This window comes from Lynx canadensis, chromosome D3 (assembly GCF_007474595.2).
Source record: "Lynx canadensis isolate LIC74 chromosome D3, mLynCan4.pri.v2, whole genome shotgun sequence".
Classification (NCBI taxonomy): domain Eukaryota; kingdom Metazoa; phylum Chordata; class Mammalia; order Carnivora; family Felidae; genus Lynx; species Lynx canadensis.
In genome coordinates this window covers 92,632,990-92,654,579 of record NC_044314.2, presented here as the reverse complement: position 1 = coordinate 92,654,579, position 21,590 = coordinate 92,632,990, and the positions used below count along the sequence as shown (strand labels likewise).

Genomic DNA, 21,590 nt, shown 5'->3' with positions numbered 1-21,590 from the left:
GTGTCTGGGGCCCGAGGACGAGGAGACGGCAGCTCCACCAGGGCCGGGAGCACGCCCGCGGGGCCTCCTCTCCCAGCGCGGACCAGCGCTCAGAGCAGTGGCCGGGCCCCAGGAACCACTTGCCCCGTGTGCCATGACTGCGCGCATCCCGGCCCGAAGCTGGGCCACAAGACCCCTCTCTGCACACGCTTTTTCTGAGCCAGGAGGTCTCCTGGCGCCGGGCCTTACCTTGAGCTGTCGGCATTAGCTGCTGAAGAGGAACGCCTGCATTCGCCCCCGGGTGCTGGAAAACTGCCCCCTGGTGGCCCACTTCAAGCCGAGGCCTCTTAGACTGCTCTAGAATAATTTTCAGAAAAGGTGCAATTTGATATAAAAATAAAACCGTGCAAGTAGTAGAAAAACCACATGTAAGTGTTTTTATAATCTTTGAACAGGGAGGCCCTCCTCTATGTGACTCAAACTCCAGAAGCCAGAAAAGGTACAGTTGATAAACAGAATTTCTTTTCATTAAAACTCTTCAAGTATTAGAAGCAGTCTCATACAAGAGTGAACGAAGGGGGAGTGACATCCTTGGAGACGGAGGGTTCTGCACACGTGCGGGCAAAAGACTGATGTGGCCGCCACATGGAAAGCTCTTCCAAGTTCGTGGGAAAACTGCCAGCCACCGGACACACAAAACGGCAAAGAGCATGAACAGCTGAGCAGAGGGGGACTCACGAACGATTAATAAACATGAAAAGCTACATTGAAGAGATCCACAGAAAAACAAAAGATGTTTGCACCCATCAGGTTAACAAACACCAAAGGAGTAATCGTACTTCATAAAAAAGCCAAAATGTGGGGCGCCTGGGGGGATCAGTCGGTTGAGCGTCCGACTTTGGCTCAGGTCATGATCTCACGGTTCGTGGATTCGAGCCCCGCATCCGGCTCTGTGCTGACAGCTCAGCGTGTGGAGCTGCTTCGGATTCTGTGTCTCCCTCTTTCTGTCCCTCCCCCGCTCATGCTCTATCTCTCTCAAAAATAAACATTAAAAAAATTTTTTTAAGTGGTCAAAACGTGAGCATGCCAGAAACTGCAGACGGACCTGAAAAAGGCCGAGCCTGCCGTGGGGCCGTGTGTACCCCCAACACACTCTCAGGGAGCAATTCCCTTTCTGGGAGTTTCCTCCTCAGACACAGTGACGGACACGTTGAAAACAATCTGGGACTAGATGTCCGACTGTGCTCACCGTAAAAGAACAAAAAGGTGGTAACGAAAGGGAGCGCCAGCAAAGGTCTGAGGAGGAAAGGACCCGCCGTGCACCCGAGGGCGAGAGCCGGCAGGGAGAGCGCGGTCCCTGGCAGGACAGGACGGCCCAGGAAGCGACGGCCCTGTCGTCAGCTGTCACAGAGAGCGCGCCTCCACGTCCTCAGGTGCGTGCACGCGGGACGCCGCCGGCAGGTGGCCGGGGTGCGGGACGTACCGCCACAGCAGAGGCAGACTTGAGTCACGCCTTCCGCGACTGCCCGACTTTTTCACGTAAAATGTGGGCTTTTGTAACTGGAAGAAAAACTTCCGTATGAGAAAATGAGTAACGACTCGAAAAATAAGACGGCTTTACCCGCAGTCCTTTTAAGGACTCAGAGCCTGCCAGGGCACAGAGAACCAAAACGGACACGCCCAATCCAACGGGCACACCTCCGCCCCCAGCACACACACACACAGCCACGTGAGTGTTCTCTTCAGCTGATCGTCGTCAAAACAACAAAATTACCTTCAAAGTACAAAGAAATGAACCCAAGCCACGTGCGTCGGCGTTCACGCGGCCGTCACGCTGCACCTCCCACGGCAGGAAGCTAACGGGTCCCTGAGGCCGCGCAGGCCCGGGCTCCGGGACGTACCTGCTGGGGGCCCCGCCTGCTGCCTCTTAAAGGGGTCCGCTTCGCCCACACTTCCGGCCCCTGCCACAAGGGCCCCCGCGAGAGCTTGCTGCTGAAAAAGAAAATGAAAACGTGAGATTCTGATCACGTAGGTGCCTCAGAGAACAGGCATAAACCGAACTATCGTGATTATTCCACACTGGCCTCACTAGTCTCTGCCGACATGTTGTCTGCCCGCTGCGTGTGACGCAGATTTATGTGTAACAAGTAGCTTCAAGCTCTAACTTACCTCTGGAGGGACAAAAAGCACTTGTGACAGATCTTATTCTGGTTTTAACAGAGTTTCCTATCAATGCAGGGCCACACTCCCGCAGAGACGAGCGGGCTTTGCACCAACAGCGACAGCAGAGGACCGGCCAGTGTCGGGAAACACCAGTCCTAAATCCGACAGCTTGTCCATCACACTGCCTGCCATCACTCACCCCCCCAAAAAACAAAAGCTGAATAACAAAAAGGAAGGCTGCGATTTTCTTCCTCCTGGAAAATGACCCTAAAACCCTCCTCGACAGACAACAATCTGATAAGCCTGGGTCTTCACACGGCATTTTTGCAAGTTAGCGCCCCGCTTGATACTCATCTGTTCTACACCGTAGGGCTGGCTGATTTAAGATGTTCCAATGAAAAGCTACTGGCCAAGCGAGACAGGCAGCAGGCAAGTCTGGGCGCCCACGCATTCACATCTCTGCACCAACCTTGCAGTGACGCTAAATGCTAAGGACGATGTGCGCCAATCACCAGTTGCTAATTTTTTTTTTAACGATTCAACTCTGCCCACTCTACTTAGCCAACCATTTTAAAGGCCAAGTTACACATGCCCTGAACAAGGCATGGGCCCCATGATGGCCTGTGGGGGCTGTGGGGCCTGCTGTCCCAGGGTGGGCCCCACACTGCCCGCACCAGCCACGCTGCAGGGCATGGCCTCCCGTGGGGAAAGGTGCAGTGGCTGACTCAAAGGGACAGTAGCACCCCCATCTGCATTCAGTGAAGATGTGGGGAGGAAGGAAGGAAAGGAGAAGAAAGAAAGGAATGATTTGAAAAACACACGATATGTGAACAGTGGCTACGTCTGGGGACAGGATTACAGGTAATTTGTACTTTGTGTGTGTGCGTGTGTGTGTACTTTTCTAAATGTTCCAAACGTTCTACAATGAACATATACTACCTTTGTAATAAAAAAATGCTGTTGCTGTTGTTGTTAAATAAAAAAAACTGATAGAGGGTTGTGTCTCCAGTAACGGCCAAGTGCTTCCTATTGGACTACACATACTCCCGACAGACATAAACCTGGAGGATAGGACCAGACGCCTGCAAGAGGGGAAGGGAACCAGGAGGTCTGCGGCAGGAGGGCAGGCCCCAGTGTGTGCCGTACGGAGCAGCTCAGAACCAGACACACAGAGACTCACTGGCTTGAAGGCCACCAGGACAGAGAGCAGGAGGCCACAGAAGAACGAAGGAAGGGGGAATCACCCCAGGAGACGGCTGGAGACAGGGAGGCCCCGAGTTCTCTTGCTGATCTCTGGCTTTCCCCTAAGACAACGCCAAAACAAAGACGCCAAGCACAGGCCGACAAAACCACACTGAGATTTCAGGGGCCCTCACTCGGGACACAGGCTTTCACGGTTAAGATTCAAACACAGTAACTATGAAAGCAAAACAGTCAGTGCTCCTCAGAAGACACTAACAGCATCCCGAGTGTCTGCAACCTGTCGCTCGTGACACTCAAAATCACCCAAAACCACAAAGTAACAGGAAAACACGAGCCACACTCAGAATACAGTCCATGGACACAGACCCCGCGTAACGCAAATACTGGAATCAGCAGCAAGGATTCTACAGTGGCTTTAACAAGTATGCACAGAGACATAAAGAAAACATACCGTAACGAAGGACGAGAAAAAATCTCGACCAGAAAAAAGAAAACTATTAAGAGAACCAAATGGAGATTCCAGAACTGAAAAATAAAATATCTGGAGTAAGAATTCACTGGATAGCAGAGTGGGCTGTTCAGCGAACTGAAAGCAGTCCCGAGAGGAGACCAGGGGACCAGACTCTGCGGCCCTGGAAAGGGCCGGGGACCAGCGTGGCGCACAACAAGAACCGGACAGAGCCCAGGAGACGCGCACTTATGCTACCCGGTCACGTCCTCAAGGCTACACAGCACCCAGAGGGAATGGAAAGTCCTCCAGAAAATGGTGCCGGGAGGCTGCGTGTCTACACGAAGAAGCTGGAAAACTGGACGTCATGAAACAAAACCACCCGTGCTCCTCTCATGGACCCGGGCAGGAAGGGCCGGCCCCTCTCGTCCCGACTTCCTCACTGCCACCAACTCTTGCTTTCGGAATGACTTCGCTTCCTTTTACGCTGTCTTCGTGGGCGTTTTACTGGGAAAGGAGCTGAGGTGTTTAAAATACAAACCTGATTTCAGTTAGCAATCATTTATTGGAACTCTTGAAAACAAAATCAGAAAACAGAGAAAAGAGACGGTCTCTGATGGAACTGAATTCTGAGTCCCCGTTTTAAGAGAAAACATCAGAACGGACTGTATCCATAGAACACAACATAATTTGCAGGGAATCTAGAAGCTATGGCAAGAAACAGAACAATGGAGGGAACCAGGAATGCAGCTTGCAGAAAAGATGGTCTGCCACCGAGCAAGGAACAGACAAGTTATTCTGAGGAAGAAACGAAGCGGTCATTGCAGCTGGTGGTCCCCGGGGAGGAAACTTCTACGCAATTTCAACCAACCAACCAACCAACCAACCAACCATAAACTAAGTCAGAATGGGGTAAGGACTCGGGAGTGGGGAGGGCCGTGGACGAGACGGCTCCCGCTCTCTCAGCCCAAGGCTCCACGGGCGGCCTCCCTGGGCTCACCTGTGGCCCAGGGAAACCGAGGACGTCACAGACAGGACAAGCACTCGTGCTTTCTAACGGCATGTCTGTGGCAGCACGCTAAGCTGCCAACCTCTGCACAGTCTATACCTACACGCTTGTGACGATACACATAAAGATATGGACACACACGGAAGAATCAAGAGCATCTGTAGGGTAAGGTTACGGGACTGTAATTATTCGTTTTCTCTAACACCGTCATCACTGAAAAATAATCTCCAATTAGGAGGCTTTAAAAAAATCTAAATAATAAGACAGTATTCTCTTGAAAACAACTGCGCTCTAATAGAATTACGCCTCAAGTTCTTCTAGAAGCGAACGAATACACAAACTGAGAACTCTGTATTTGTTTGGAGAGTTTAACTGGCAACCGATCAGGTTATTATAAAAATCCTCAAACTGGGCGCAAATAACGAAAGTCATCCTGAGACTCCGTCTTAAACCCTTCTCAGAATGCTTAACTGTCCCGGCCGGGCCAAGTCACGCCGGGCCGCTGCATGTCCTCTGTCGGCGGAAAACCAAGTGACGGCACACGGCAAGCAGCACAGACTTTCCTGATTCACTGATGCTGCGCCTGAAGAGTTTTTTCCAAACGGCAAAGGTAGAACCTACACTTAGAAAACCGGTTTAGTGAATTACAGTTCCTCCAAATGATGGCATGTTCGGAGCTGTCAAAACGAGAACAATTGAAAGTAAATAAAACACGAGGAGAGTTGGTTGAAAGAAGAGTAAATACACCGTGTCAACTGACGTATATCATACAACACCTTTGTGTCAGAAGAACGGAATTATGGGCAATTATTCACTTCCTAACAGAAAAATCACTGAGAGCTACTACTTACAAGGGTTCTTCTCGTGAACACGTGTGTGCGCATACACACGCGTGTACGTATTATTGTGCACAGGACACCTCTTACCCATAGCGCTACCTCGGCATTTTCTGGAAGCAAATTAATACATATGCAACACAGAAAATTCTGAATTTATTTCTAGCGTTTCATTGGTCGATACAGATTAGACAATATAAAACCTCTATGACTTACTGGCTTTTCACTGAACACTGTTCAACTTTTCTGTTTGAAGTTCTTCATAATAAAACGTGGAGAAGGGAAAGGAGAAAAATGAACACACGCAGTTGAAAAGAGTAGTAACAGCAACCGCCCGTGGGCTGTTCACGAGGCTCAGACTGCCGCCCCTGCCCCCTGCCCCGCCCGGGGACTCGCCACCTGAGCCGAGTGTGCACGAGTGTGCACCTCCCGGGACGCCGTCAGCTCAGACTCCTCCCCACAAGGTACTCCTTGGGCTCTGCTTCCTAGAGAAACTCCCGTAAGCCCTTCCGCTCCATAAGGTGTGGCTGAGCCCCACACACACCCACGGGCGTCGGGACCACGGCCGCCCCCCTCCCCACCGGTGGCTCTTGTCAGCACTCCTCTGTATGAACGTGAACGATCCACGGATCTGGGCTCCTGCCGGGGGACATCCGGTTCTTTCCAGGCGGGGGCGATTAGGACCAGCGCTGCGGGGAACACTACCGTAGCCGGTCTCTGGTGTAGACGCTCGAGAACTCCTCACGGCACGCTGACGGGACAAAGGGTCTGCCCGTGTCCACCTTTTCAGGTCACGCAAAATGTTCCCACACACCTCCATGCTACATTCCCGCCAAAAGTAGATGAGAATCCCACTGACCTACGTCAACAGATTCTGTCCAGTTTCACTTCTGGAAACCTAGTGAGTGTGGTAGCGGGTGAGAGTGGTTTAATCATCTGTGTCACTGTGGAGACCACACCTGTTTCTCGTAAGCTGACGGGCACTCCTTGCCTTCCCATCCCCCCATCCTCAGGCAAACATTTATCAACGTGTCGTAAACACGATAATGCGTTCCATTCTGCTAAGCATGAACGGGAAAGACGCACTGCTGATAGAAGTTCCCACGATCTCAAACGTAAAGAATTTAACTTCGATCGTGTCAGACTCGTTACAAGAAGCACCTACGCGTCTGAGGGCCAAATTACTATTCCCCACCAGAGGGAACCGGAACCGTGCAGAAACGAAGTCTGGGCTGGGTCGAGGAATACACAGGATGAACCAACCTTAAACGCTCTGTGCTGGCAAGGAAGGAGGGGCTCAGAGAGTGACGCAAATACATCAATGGCGCCCAAGGGCCAGCTTGAAGGTCTCCAAATCACCTGCCATTTGACCATCAAAACACACAGTAATAGAAGAGGGGGAGGGGAACGGGCAGCAGACGATGGCGGAGGCACGAGGAGGCCCAGAGGAGGTGGGCAACGCGGGCACTTGACAAAGCCCACACACCCTAACGCTCAGGATCTGCGCACGTCCTTCCAACAGATTACACCTCGATGTGACGGAACTCACCACCCTCGCGGGCCAAAGAAGAAAGATCACATGATCACACGAACAGATGCACAAAGAGCATCTGACAAAATTCAACAGGCATTCGCGATCAATACTAGACATAAAGAACCCTCCACCCGGTGAAGGACGTCTATAAACTCCGCAGGCAAATATCAGGCCCACCGGTGAGAAACGAAATGCTTTCTCCCAAAGATCGGGAGGAAGGTAAGAATGTCCACTCTTACTACTCCATTTAAGAGCATATTTGGAAGCCCTTGCCGGTGCAATAAGGCAAAACAAACAAAAATAAATAAAGGGCATACAGACAGGGAAAAAAGAAATCTTGCCTCCTTTGCAGACACAATTCTCTATGTAGAAAATCCCACGGAATCTACAGAAAAGCTCCTAAAACTAATAAAAGAGTTCAGCAAGGTTGTGGAACATAGGTTCAAATAAATCACCTGTATTCTTATACACTTGTGCAAGGAACATCTCAAATTCTTTTTTGGTTGCCATTTACAGTACCGCAGAAAAACCGGACTACTCGGTTACAAATCTAACAAAATAGGTACGGAATCAGCATGCTGAAAAGTACAAAACACGGACAAAAACAAAAGATGACCAAAACAGAGAGACACAGCATATTCCAGACTGGAAGGCTCAGTACGGTCGAGACACTCCTCCTCCCCAAACTGGTCAACAGACTCAGTACAATCCCAATCTAACTTCCGTAGACAGCGACAAAGCGGATTCTAAAATTTCTATGAGAATGACCAGACCAATTTTGAAAAAAGCAAGTTGAACCCACACTGGTTTCAAGCCTTCCTACAAAGCTACGGTGGCCGAAAACGCGTGCCACTGGCAGAAAGACACACACACGAAGAGAAGACCGAAGAGTCTAGAAGGAGACCCACACAGACAAGAGTCGGCTCGTGTTCAGCCAAGATGCAAAGTCAGCGCAAGGGAAGCAGAACAGTGGGTGTACGACACGGTCCGGGCACAACAGGAAATCAACACGCAGAGAAATGAACCTCTGCGTACGTCCACCACGTCATCCACAACTTTACTCAGAGGGGACCGTGGACCATACAACTTCCAGGAGAAATCACAGGCGATATCTGTGACCTCAGGCTGAACCAACAGTTGAGATATGACACCAAAAGCACAATCCATAAGATAAAAAAAAAGCGGTAAAACAGCGCATCGAAATGTAGAACTTCTGCTCTGTGATAGTGTAAAAGAAGAAAAGCATAAGCCTTAGAATAGGAGAAAAACATGTGCAAATTTGTACCTGACAAGAAACTCACATTCACGATACAAAGAATTCTCAAACGCGACAGCGACACACACGATTCGACTACAACACTCGGCAAAGAAACGCAAGACTTTCCCAAAGAAGATACCCAGCCGGCCAGTTGAGCCCACAAACTGGAACCACTGCACACATGTCAGCATGACCGGAGAGGACATACGGGGCCCAGCCGCCATGGGGGGGGGGGTGGCAGGAACGTGGCACGGAACAGCCCCCCTCCCCCCGGGCAACTTTGGCAGCTTCTCTTGAGATCGAACCCACACTCAGCAACACCCCGCAGTCCTCCTTTGAGGTTGCGTCGTACCCACAGGACACAAAGGCCTAGGTTCACACACACACAAGGCTGGATACGAACAGTGACAGCAGCTGTGCTAAGTAAACAAGCCAAGTGTCCTTCAAAGGGTGAACGAATAAACAAACCGAGAAAAGACTACTGGTAAATGGCATAGCGTGGACGCTCAGCGACAGAAGCCACATGCGGTAGGGCTCCCTCTAGATTTCATTCTGGAAACAGCAAAACCACAGAGGCAGAGAGCAAAGGTTCAGAGAGGGTGACAGAGCGGTTTCTGGACAGAACCGGAAACAAAACAGAACAGAACTAGAAACTCAACAGAACTAGAGACAAAACAGAGCGAGTTTCACTGAATTAAATAAGGCTAAAAAAAAATACCATCAGTGACATAATCCACCGATCAAAATAAAAACCTACATAACAAATATAGAAAGCGCACCATTAACAGCAGATGGCCAACTGCTAAGTGCAGAAGGAACAATGGAGCTAGACGATCCATTGTGCAAGCTTTAAGGTGAAATCGGATTTTGGAAAGATAGTTTAATGAGATACAGGATATTTCCACGGTCTCAAAGTATCTTCCCCAAACTACTCACCATTTACCAAAGGAAAGAGAAGAACTTCCACTGCAAAAGCCTGGTGGACGCCGTCCTCCCCCAGCGGTCAGAGTGCGCGTCACCGGCTGCAGGACCGTGGACCGCACGGCCCCGACACGGCCGTGACCTAGGCATGGGCCACCTCTGCGGCACTCCTCTCAACACTACACGGCCCACGTCAGACAACCTGCTCTCCAAGGACATTCCACAAAACAGCCAGCCTCAACTAAAAATGGTGAAGGTGAGGAAAGACCAAGGAGCCGGCAGGGCACCTCGGTGGCTCGGTTGGTTAAGCGTCTGACTTCAGCTCAGGTCATGATCTTGTGATTCGTGAGTTCGAGCCCCACGTCAGGCTCTGTGCTGACAGCTCAGAGCCTGGAGCCTGCTTGGGATTCTGTGTCTCCCTCTCTCTCTGCCCCTCCCCTGCTGGCACTCTCTCTCTGCTTCAAAAATAAACAAACAGTAAAAAAAAAAAAAAAAAAAAAAAAAAAAAAAAAAAAAAAAAAACAAGGAGTCAGCCCAGATTAAAGACGTGCCACGATACTAATGGAGACATGACAACCAAGCACTGTCAATGACCCAACACTAGGGTAAAACCACTACGGCTGACCCTTGAACAACATGGGTTTGAACTGCACAGGCCCGTGTCTGTGCAGATTGCTGGCAACAGCAGAGTGCTGCAACTGTATTTTCTCTTCTTCCTTAGGGTTTCCTCCTCTACAGCTTACCGTAAGAATACGATATATGAAACCCATAACATGCAGAACATATTAATCGACTACTTATATCGTCTGTAACGCTTCCGGTCAACAATAGGCTCTCGGTAGTTAAGTTTTGGGGGAGTCAAAAGCCGCATGTGGATTTTCCACTGTGCGAGGGGGACGGTGCCCCTGCACTGTTTAAGAGTCCGCCGTATAAAAGACACCATCGAGGCAAGAGACAAAAACTGCACGCGGGCTGTGGCTTAGTCGTAGCACTGATGCGACTTGTACCGTGTTAAGCAAGGGAACGACGTCCCTACTAGATGCTGAGTATTAGGGATAAAAGCGCATGACCTGGCGTGGACACCTGCCTGTCACCCACTTCCGGGGGAAACGTGTGCGGACACACGGAGGAGAGAGCGAAGACACCACAGAGGGGCAAAAGGTGCACGTCCGGGGAATCCAGGTAAAGGACACGGAGGGAGTTCTTTCAAAAACTGTTTTTGCAACTCACACGTACGTCTGAAACTGTAGCAAAATTAAAACTAAAAAAACTGTTTACAAAACAGTGTCACTACAAACACGAAAGCACTTTCAGACCCAAGAACCACCCACTCCGTCCTAGTAGAATCTGATCTCTGCTTTCGGGTTCTTGGCATCGCCGATGGCACACTGAGAGGTCTGGTTCTCAACCAACTAACGCTACTCAGTTCGCCCTCCGTGGACACCGTGTGGAGCCTACGGTCCTGATGACTCCAGACTGTCTCCCTTCAGCGTTTCTTCCGGCTGCAGAAAACATCAAGTTACCACCTGCTTACACCTTTTTTTCTCTTGTTCTGTTTTGCACTGTTCTTAAAAATACAGATAGGAGACACAAGAAAGAACCAAACATTTAAAACACAGCGCACAAGGAATCCTGAGTACACATTCAACGGGACGGTGTTAAATGACATGCATGCTGGCGCTACCACTGCGTTACAGTCGACACACAAAAAATGATGATGCGTTAAGGTCTGTGTTGTCATTTACTCATGCAACTTAATTTTATCATCTTATATGCAGGAAGGCTTTTTAACTTTTTAAAAATAAGGAATGGGCTCTGGACAAAAATGCTGAAGAGCAAATAGTAAATCGAAGGTTAAATTATCTGGATGGAGGGAAGTCTGGGATGAGGCTACATTTGAGAACCATCGAAAAGTACCTGAAACGGTTGCTGCTGGGATGAAAAAGCAGCAGAAACATTTGGCGGAAGCTGGGTTGCTATAGCAACGGGAGTACCAGTCTGCCCATCCTTTCCTGTCACAACCTTTACCTGAGAGGAGATATTTTGAGAAAAAAAGGCAACATAATTTTTAAGACTGCTCAAAATCTTGTCAGAATTTTATCGCTGATAAGCTCGGTGACCTCTGGTGTTTAAAAATGGAACACTTTTGCATTAACTCCCGTAAAAGGACACCGAACTGACTCACGGTGGACTCGCAACATAACAACCTGACTCGGCCGCGCATCTCCGGTCTGAGCGCAGGGCGGCACCCGTACCCTCTGCGGCTTCGAACCGTCAACGGGGAAGCGGCAGGCGGTGTCCGGGCGCCAGAGCCCCGAGACCCTCACGGGCGACCCGCGCTGCGTGCCAGCCGCCCCGGGGCCTACTGCGTCTGTCTCAGCAGGAAGGTGCAAAAAGGGAACTGTTTCCTCGCTAGCACAGATAAGGGGGGGCTGATCCTTTCGGACAACGCTGGAGTCCAGAGAAAGAACTGAAATTCACTATTTATTTCATGGCAACAGAGGTGTCGTCCTCAAAACATCATATAAACTTTTGGAACATAAAAATGGTCCTTTCTGGAAAGGGTGTTAAAAGAAAACACACAATGGCAAAGCCACACAGATACGTCCATAAATCTCAACGAGGACGGCAGAGCAAAGAGACCAGCTTTTGGTCAGCAAAGGCTGTTTTCTTTGCAGGAGAAGAGCTGACAATGAGTTCGATTACTTGAGCTGCATCATAAAACAAAGTCAGTCCCACCAACGTACTGTAGACTACACAACACAAAGGCACAAAGTACAGCACATTACAGCAGCCCTCACTACCGCCCTGTTTGCATCACCTTCTTTTTCAGAAAGTACAAGTAAAAGGGTCTCAGCGATCACTATGGAAATGAAAAACCTCAACTGGGGGATTCACTAAGCACCCGTTCCAGGCACCCGAAAACTTCACTATCTGAAAGAGATCCTACTCGATAGGTACTTGCACACATGGGAGTTTAATTTCTCAAATTGAAGGGGCGCCTGGGTGGCTCCGTCGGCTCAGCGTCCGACTTCGGCTCGGGTCGTGCTCTCACGGCTCGTGAGTTCGAGCCCCGCGTCAGGCTCTGTGCTGACAGCTCAGAGCCTGGAGCCTGCTTCACATTCTGTGTCTCCCTCTCTCTCTCTCTGCCCCTTTCCCACTCACACTCTGTCTCTTCCTCTCAAAAATACATAAACGTTGAAAAAAAATTGTTTAATTTCTCAAAATGAAGACTACATCTAAAAATTGAAAAAAACTCATTTTTTGCTGGAACAACTGTGTTTTAATCATGAAGGCACCACACAAATATACCTAGTGACTTAAAATCACGACTGGTATTCTATAAAAACCTAGTGATTCAAATCCCTTCTTTAAAAACCACATGTGGGGCGCCTGGGTGGCTCAGTCGGTTAAGCGGCCGACTTCGGCTCAGGTCATGATCTCGTGGTCCGTGAGTTCGAGTCCCGCGTCAGGCTCTGTGCTGACAGCTCAGAACCTGGAGCCTGTTTCAGATTCTGTGTCTCCCTCTCTCTGACCCTCCCCCGTTCATGCTCTGTCTCTCTCTGTCTCAAAAATAAATAAACGTTAAAAAAAAAAAAGAATAAAAACCACATGTGGGGCGCCTGGGTGGCTCAGTCGGTTGGGCGTCCGACTTCGGCTCAGGTCATGATCTCGCGGTCCATGAGTTTGAACCCCGCATCGGGCTCTGGGCTGACAGCTCAGAGCCTGAAGCCTGTTTCGGATTCTGTGTCTCCCTCTCTCTCTGACCCTCCCCTGCTCATGCTCTGTCTCTCTCTGTCTCAAAAATAAATAAATGTTAAAAAAAAAAAAATTAAAAAAAAAAAATAAAAACCACACGTGTGGGGTTTTTAACAGGTGAGCCCATAGGAGGAAAATGTGAAACCCTGACAAGCAGCCAGAAAGTCTCCACACCTCTAGCCTCAGTGCCGGCCAAGACCCATGCCACCAGCCGAGCACAGGGAAGGCTGGGTCGTGCCAGGGTAGCCCTTGGGAAACGGGACCACCTTTCTCTGGATGAAAGTGCTCAGTTCTGGACCGGCAGTGCTCCCGGGGCCACCCTGCATCTTCCTGCCAGCATCCAGAACTGCCCCCCACCCCCCCTCAGGAAACAACAAAATATGTCTTCGGGTCTATTCCTGGATCACATCCTGATGAGACCACATCCTAGAAACACCCCGGGCTCGTAGGTTACGCGTCCACAACAGTCACCTAGACTCAAATCTGCGTAGCATGGTCCTCTAATTGTTACGCTGCCGTTTCTCACCTCGTCGTTGATAACCTCAGACTTTTCTTCCTCCTCCTCCTCCTCCTCCTCATCCTCCTCCTCCTCCTCCTCCAGGTCCAAATCATTCTGCCTAAGATAAGCTTGCAACGGAGCATAATGCTTCTTCTTAAAAGCCAAGAAGTCCATCATGTTCCCTTGGAGGTGTTGCAAGAAGAACAACTCAATCAGGTACTCCTTGAAGGCCTCCTTCAACACCTCCATCTCTCTGTAGTGATAGTCCAGGCACTGCTTCCGCATCTGGGCCAGCTCCTGAGAGGCCGGGGGAATCTCCTCCAACTTCTTGGGAGCCTTCCTCACCCCCGCGCTCCCCGCAGACGTGAGAGGAAGGCTGGAGAGGCCCGGGGCCACCGTGGTCCTGGAAGGGCTCGTGGGGGGCGGTGGGGACGTCATCCCAAAGGCCGAAGCCCCCCCGACCCCGACCCCAACCCCGGGCAGCAGGGGTCTGGTCAGTGGCGGCCCCTGCAGCACCTGCTGCGGGACCAGCTGCCCCTGGATGATACTGCTGATCTGGGGGGGCAAGCTCGCGGTGGTGATGTGGCCGGGGCTGGCCAGGGGCTGCAGGCTGGCCGCGCCCGCGGCCGCAGGGCTCTGAGGTCCCAGGTGGTGGACGGTGCCCCCGGACTGCGCGTGGGGCTGTGACAGTCTCCGTTCTCGGACCGCGATGGGAGCCCCCGCGTGCTGCAGCTGCACCTGGGTGCCCGGAGCCATCTGCGCGAGGCCCGAGCTCTCCTGAAACACAAAGTGCCCGCCCCCGGACGGGCTCAAGCTCATCTGCCTCACCAGTACGCTGGCGTCCACGAAGCCCCCGGTGGGACTGCTGCTACAAAGGCCCAGGCCGGGGCCGGGGGTGCCTGCCCGAACGCTCTGCAGGCCCGGCCCCGGCCCGGGACTGGGCTGGGTGGGGCTCTGAGTCTGCACCTGTTGTGACAGTGGCGAAGTGACCTGGATATACGACGGAGAGCCATGCTCAAACCGCCTCTGCTGGGCGCTGAACTGGAAACCTGGAGAAGTGGGGCTGGGGAGCGGCAGAGGGGCGAGCGTGATCTGGGGGTTTCCCCCCACCACTGGTCCGACGCTCTGAAGGGCGAGGTTCACGTTCTGCCCGGTCACGGGACTCCTACTCATCAGCTGCTGCACTTGGTAGCCGGGCGACTGAGGCGCGGACGGGCTGGCCGACGGCGCGAAGGGTGTGGCCGGGGACTGGGGTGGATTTGGGTGGGCCTGCTGCTCTTCTTCACTGCTGGCGAAGGCCCGGGGCCTCTGCAGCTGGTGCTGGACGCTCTGAGGGCCGCTGCCATGGTGCATTATCGCCCCCCTTTTTAATCCAACTTAAGGTTCTCCTGAAAAAAATCAAAGTTAAAATCGAGTTACTTGAGACAAGTGTAACCGTCTGATCGGCACTTACTACGAGCACCATCAAGCAGCACCAGAGAGAGATTCTGAAGGCATGCTCCCACTGGCATCTGACGCAAGTGAGTCTGAGATTCTTGTCGAGCCACGCAAGAGACGGCACTGGAGCCGAGGTCCCTCAGCACAGACGAGGAACAGGTCCTTTGGGGTCACAGTTGTGCCCAGGGCCAGGGCACAGCCTGGCTGTAGGTGGGTGATCCCAACCGGCTACCACGGACGGTAACCGGCATCACCAGCTCGAGGCCAAGCAGGATCTGAACTCGGCACTGGCACTAGTGACGGGTACGTTTCTTCCCAGAGGCCTTCCCCTGGCCTCGCGGCCCTTCTCTGTTCCCACACACGGTGGAGGGACGGCGCCCCGCTCACCGGCAGGCATGACCGCTGCCGAGTAGAGGTGCGGGCTGTATGCTGCCATCACCCCATAACCAGAACAGAACACCCCACCAGCCCCCACCAACTTCTGGGCTACATCAACTGCCAGCACACAGAGCACCCACTACGTATCAGACAGACACTCTCTTCTAAGCTCCTAAAAGAGAGGGCCCAGGCCTGGGGCCAAAGCCTCGCCTCAGACCTGTTGCAGGAGCCAGGACAAAACAGGAAGATGCCTCAAACCTCAGGGAGAGAAGGGGAACGGTGGGCACTAGGGCCCTTGCTTGGGGAGAGTCTCCCTCAGAAGTTTGCAAACTGTCTGAGCCCGGTATGATGGCTTCAAAGGGCTCCCACCCAAAAACTGCTTCGTGCACAGAACTAGGGAGGTGCCGGGGGAGAGGAAGACACGCGCTGGGGGTCGCCTCTCAGGACAGGGCTGAGCAGGTGGTGAGGTGGGACCCCAAAGTGCTCCCAAGTCAGAGCCGGCTAGAGAGTCTATGTCCGCAAGGGACAGGATGCCACCCACCGCCCCCACCCCCACCCCCACAGCCCCCTGCGGCTGTCTCTCCCTGCTGTGGCAGGGTCACAGGCACAGAAATACCCTTCCATGGTTTGAAATTCCCACCTGGCTCCCCGCTTCTTGGGTGTTCCTTCCATCCCTGCCCCCGAAAACGAGCAAGAGGGCCGGCCCTCTCGTCCTCATAGCTCATCTCACAGAAAGTAGGGATGCAAACATCATAAACCAGAAGTTATCAAGCTGACAAAGATACATATATGCGTGGAGCGCCCCACAGCCCCAGGCCCCGGCTGGAGTAGACAGATACATGCGATCAGAAGCCACAGAACGTACGGCTACACGAGGAAAGGCTGAGGAAGCTGAAAATCAGGGCCTATGTAAACAGCAGAAGCGGCCCTCTGTGCTCAGCGGGCACCTCTGAAGACAGAGCCCAACGATCACAGGCCAGCAGCAGCACGCGTCTACACGGGAAATCAGGGTCACAGGGAGGAAGGCTTCGAGCAGCCCCCCCGACGGGCGCCCCGCAGAGGGGCCTCAGGCATGCCTGATGCTCTCAGAACAAGCTTCTGCGCCTGGTCCTCGTAAGCACGCACCGAAGACCAGTGCGGAAATGGCACAAAGACAGAACTACAGGGTCAACACGCACACAGGAGCACAGCTGCGGTTACTTCCCTACAATACGTCCCCAGAGCGAGCAGTAAGAAAACAGAGGCTGGGAACAGACTCTCTTATGTCTCACAACTCACAAAACCAGGGGAAGGTAAGAGTCAGGGGGAACGGATCACTGACACGTGGTGAAAACCCCATTTAAAGTGTCACCACAAATCGTTCACCAAAATAAATGAAGCACTTTACAAGCTAACGTTCCAAGTTTTTTCACCAAACGTAGGAAAGTCAAAACGGAAATATGTAAAGAACACAAAAGTGAATACTTACTAAAGCTCTGAAGAGAATTCAAGTCCCTAAACTTAACGCGGTAAAGTTGTATCTGAAAAGACACATGGATTTGAAAACACGCAATTTAAAAATGTTTAAAACTCAAAAGTAAATCATCAAAATCATGACTATTTGGGGTAATTACAACAAAGGACTACGACCAGTATCACAGAAAGCACTCCTGCAAACTGAAAAACACTCAAACCCCACAGAAAAATGAATCAAGGACAAAGGTTCACGAAAGAAAAGCATGTACTTAAGCAGCTGGAAGGACAACATCCAACCTCACTACTAATGAATGCGACACGCATGGAAATAACTATCTCCCAGGCCCACTTGGCCGAGATGTTAAATCCCACAGCAGGCGCCCTGCCAACCTGCTAGGGGGTGTGGGAGGCAGATGGGGACACGGAGTGGAGATCTCAAAGGGCTCAGAGCCCAGAGCATGCCTAACGGGGTGGGCGATGGTGCTGGGAAAGCAGAAGCAACCCATCTGACCCCATTACCTTTGACCCAGTAATACCATCTCTGGGAATCTCTCCTGAGAAAACTGACCTATTTTTTTAAATTGTGCGTAAAAGTATTCGTTGCAGTAAAATTCAGTAAAAAAAAAAAAAAAAAAAAAAAAAACAGAAATATCCAGTGTCCCAGTTCTAGATGGAGACTGTAATAAAAATGAAAAACGTTCAAACATGTTAAGTGAAAACAGCGAGACACCGATATGTAATATAACCACCACTCTGCTGAAGATATAAATTACACAGCGATCCAGTGAAACATGTCAAATACAAACACTGACCTTCACCTGGCAAAGGCACACGGCACTGGAGCAGCCACACGCGGAGCCTCAGCAACGCAGGGACCAAGCTAGTGACATGCCCACACCAGGACCAGTCGAGAGACGCCAAGGAGCGGCCAGACTCGAGGATCATGTACCGCAGGTCACTGACATGACGTGATTTCCTGGAACGGGCAAAACCAAGGGACAGAGATTAGACAGACCCTGGGGGCTGCAGGTGAGGCAGGAGCTGACCTGAGAGGAGGAGGAGGAGGGAATTTGGGGGTGTGGATCCATTTCTCCACTTGATTTGTGAGGATGGTCACAAACATGTTTGTCCCAAGTCACAGAGCCCACACACTAAAGCGTGAACTTTGCTACGTGTAAATTACATCTCAGCTTTTTGAAAAAGTGAATCCTGACTTCAGTGAGCTTATGGTCAAGATACAGAAATAAAGCCAATCGACTACAATGTAAAGAAACTGCTTACATAAAGCAGCTTTACCCCAAAATGTGCCACGGGTACCCCAAGGGAGAGCAAAGCTACCACCAATGGCAAAACAACATTTTTTTTTTTTTTTTTTTACGGCGGCTGCGTCTACTTTCAAGGTCCATCAGAAAGAGCTGGAGTCAACCCTGAAGCATGGGCCACGTGGGCACTGCTCAGGAGGAGGCCAAGGTCAGCGGCACCAGGCTAGACCACGAGTGCAAGCCCTCAAGACCACTGCACGCAACACTCACCGGTGCCACCGGCAGGACGGTGCCAGCCAGAGGCCCATCTGTGCCTGCTGCTGCTCTGTCAGGGCGGCAATGACATCATAAAGGGGCACATCTGGACACCAGGAAGATGCCACTCTAAGGAATACTGCCTGGGCCCAGTTATCAGTGGAGGGCAGGGGTGCCCGGGCCAGATCCCTTCAGAGGGTGGGTGGAGGGCCCGGGAGACCGGACACTTACAGCAGCTGCTCCGAGCCCACTTGCTTAGGCCTGGAACGGCTCCCGCCGCCCGCCCTCCACTCCCAGCTTCCCATCCGGAATCAGCCAGAGTCCGGGCGGCTCGGGATCAGAACCCCTCTTCCTCCCCTTCAACAGCTCGGGAGCTCAAGCCAGGAGCCTTGCTGCCTTCCCAAACCCACATCCCTCTCTGCCCCCACACTTCCCCAGATCCAGCCGGGGCCATCTCCCGCTTCGGGTAGCTCCGCAGTGTTACTGCCATGGTCACGGTGCCCCACCCCGGCCAAAGCGGGCCGGGCACCATTCATCACGCAGGGAGCACTGCTGTTCCTGCAGGGAAGTGTTTCTCAACGTCCACAACACCACCCGTGTCCACGCACAGAGCATGCTCACCGCCCCCTATGGGCTGTGAGGACCCAGAGCGGCAGACACGGGGTGTCAGAAGACAGTCCAGCTGCTAAAAATAAGGACCAGTCCAAGACTCCAAATGCAAAAACCAGAGCCTAGACTTGGCCCTTGAGATCCATCAAAACACGGAGTACCTCTCCGAGGCTGCTCACAAGTAGTGGACTACAGGTTTGACTCCGTTCACTCGCTCCCAGCCCTTACTTATGAGACGAGATTTCCTATTATGAAAAACCAGTAAAACCAGGTACGACTCCAGGATACGGAGCTGCATTTTTCAAGCACGTTTCACCTGTATATCATCGCTCCTAGTCAAAAAATGGCAATTAAAATTGAGGCGAAGCGTCACTTCTCATCTACCAGACCGAAGAGTTCAGAAGCCAGGCGGCGAGTTTGCTGGGGAGGCCACGGGGAGCTGTGGGACCCCAAACGGGCCTGGAGCCGCTGCGCACACCTGCACGTGCCCGTGCACGCACTGAGGCCGGCGCTCCGCTTCACCCTGAATATCCACCTCCCGTACAAAAACACATCCACACGCCCGCACAAAGTTTTATTTGTAAACGCAAAACACCAGGACCAAACTCCACGTCCATCCATGTTTCAGGGACGGGCTGAATCCATGCGGTCCCTCCATTTAGTGCAGCACCACGCGGCCACACAAATGCAGGAGAAAGCTCTCGTGCGTTCACGCAGGGCTAACACAGAGTCAGATAAGCAAAGTGCAAAAGACCATGTGTGAAACACTACCCTTTCCCACGAGGAAAAGACACAGACATATAGATACATCTTGCCTGCACGTTCTTCTACCAAAAAAAGCCCCCAGATACACACATATCTGTACATACCTAATTTTTTCTTGAAAAACATCTTTCCTAGTCCTGTTCATTACAACAGTCTACAAGCACTGACGTCCCATAAACATCTGCTCGTGTAAAACAGGTACTCGTGAAGAATGAGCCAGAAATGAAGGAGGCTGATGACCTGCCGAGGGTGGTGTAGACAGAGTGACAGGCAGTAGAGACAACAACACTCCTATGCACACCATCTTGTGTCACTTTGATTTTCAGAATCATGCGAAAGAGTCACATCTTCAAAAAGCAAAATCAAATCAACAAAGACGAAGAACTCCCTAAAAGCCAATACAAACAGAAACAACAATGGAACTCTAGAAAGGACAACGCAGTCACCAATGGAAAAGGGAAGGCAGGGAACAATGGAACAACTCCGTGCTGCTGGACAAGAACCAGGAGTCAGTATAAACACGGCTTTTCCCCTTAAAACACATCTAGTTCTGCTACCGAAATGGCCCACAAGCAAGGACACCCTTGAAGAATGGAGGACCCTAGGGGCAGGGGGGCAGGACACGATGACAGCAACACCAGCAAGCAGGCAGCAGCCTCCACATAAGACAAAGGGTAAAAGGGCGAGGAGATTTGAGGACAGGGGCTCCTGACTGTTTTAACCTTATCCATCTTTGAAAGAGTAGTCAGACCTTCACCTAATACTATTTGAATTTCAAACTAAGGTTAATGTTGAGAATAAAAACAAATCGAGGCAATAAAGATTAACTAAAGCTGCTCCTTTCACCGCAGCCTCTCTACAAACAGAGAAGCTGATGTGCACCCAACCCCCACTCCTAAAAACCAGGGGGGGGGGCGAGCAGGCAGCCACAAGTGGGTTAAGAAAGAGCAGGGTGAGGGGCGCCTGGGTGGCTCGGTCGGTTAAGCTTCCGACTTCGGCTCAGGTCACGATCTCGCAGTCCGTGAGTTCGAGCCCCGCGTCGGGCCCTGTGCTGACAGCTCGGAGCCTGGAGCCTGTTCCGGATTCTGTGTCTCCCTCTCTCTGACTCTCCCCTGTTCATGCTCTGTCTCTGTCTCAAAAATAAATAAACATTAAAAAAAAAAAAAAAAGAGCAGGGTGAGGGGCGCCTAGGTGGCTCAGTCGGTTGAGCGCCTGACTTTCAGGCTGTGATCTCATAGTTTGTGAGCCCGAGCCCCGTGTCGGGCTCTGTGCTGACAGCACGGTGCCTGGAGCCTGCTTTGGATTCTGTGTCTCCCTCTCTCTCTGCCCCATCCCCACTCATGCTCTGTCTCTCTCTGTCTTAAAAATAAAATAAAAACATTAAAAAAAATTTTTTTTTTAAAGAGAGCAGGGTGGGGGTGCCTGGGGGGCTCAGTCAGTCAAGTGTCTGAGTCTTGGTTTCGGCTCAGCTCATGACCTCATGGTTCGTCAGTTCAAGCCCCACGTCAGGCTCTGTGCTGACAGCACAGAGCCTGCCTGGGATTCTCTCTCTCTCCCTGTCTCCCTGCCCCTCTTCTGCTCTGTCTCTCAAAATACATAAACTTAAAAAGGAAAAAAAAAGAAAGACTGGGGTGGGGGTGCCTGGGGGGGCTCAGTCGGTTAAGTGTCTGACTCTTGATCTTGGCTCAGGTCATGATCTCACCATTCGTGAGTTCAAGCCCTGCGTCAGGCTCTGCACTGACAATGCTAGCCTGCTTGGGATTCACTCTCTCTCTCTCTCTCTCTCTCTCTCTCTCCCTCTCTCCCTCTCTCCCTCTCCC

The 21,590-nt window shown here is 51.6% G+C and overlaps 1 protein-coding gene across 8 annotated transcripts in view; it reads right to left on the bottom strand.

Annotated features, from left to right (window-relative positions):
* The window catches only part of EP400 (E1A binding protein p400), a 97,207-nt gene that overhangs the window by 68,841 nt on the left and 6,776 nt on the right, over nucleotides 1–21,590 (bottom strand). For 4 of the 8 annotated variants that reach the window (XM_030336892.1, XM_030336897.1, XM_030336895.1 and 1 more), the window contains exons 2-6: nucleotides 17,692–17,855; nucleotides 13,637–14,997; nucleotides 11,269–11,379; nucleotides 1,881–1,971; nucleotides 229–336 (exon numbers count right to left, since the gene is read on the bottom strand). In XM_030336892.1, coding sequence (XP_030192752.1) covers nucleotides 229–336; nucleotides 1,881–1,971; nucleotides 11,269–11,379; nucleotides 13,637–14,962 — 1,636 coding nt within the window. In that variant the 5' untranslated portion in view covers nucleotides 14,963–14,997; nucleotides 17,692–17,855. The remainder of the gene's footprint in view (nucleotides 1–228; nucleotides 337–1,880; nucleotides 1,972–11,268; nucleotides 11,380–13,636; nucleotides 14,998–17,691; nucleotides 17,856–21,590) is intronic. The other 4 variants (XM_030336898.1, XM_030336900.1, XM_030336899.1 and 1 more) reach the window with 2 other exon arrangements.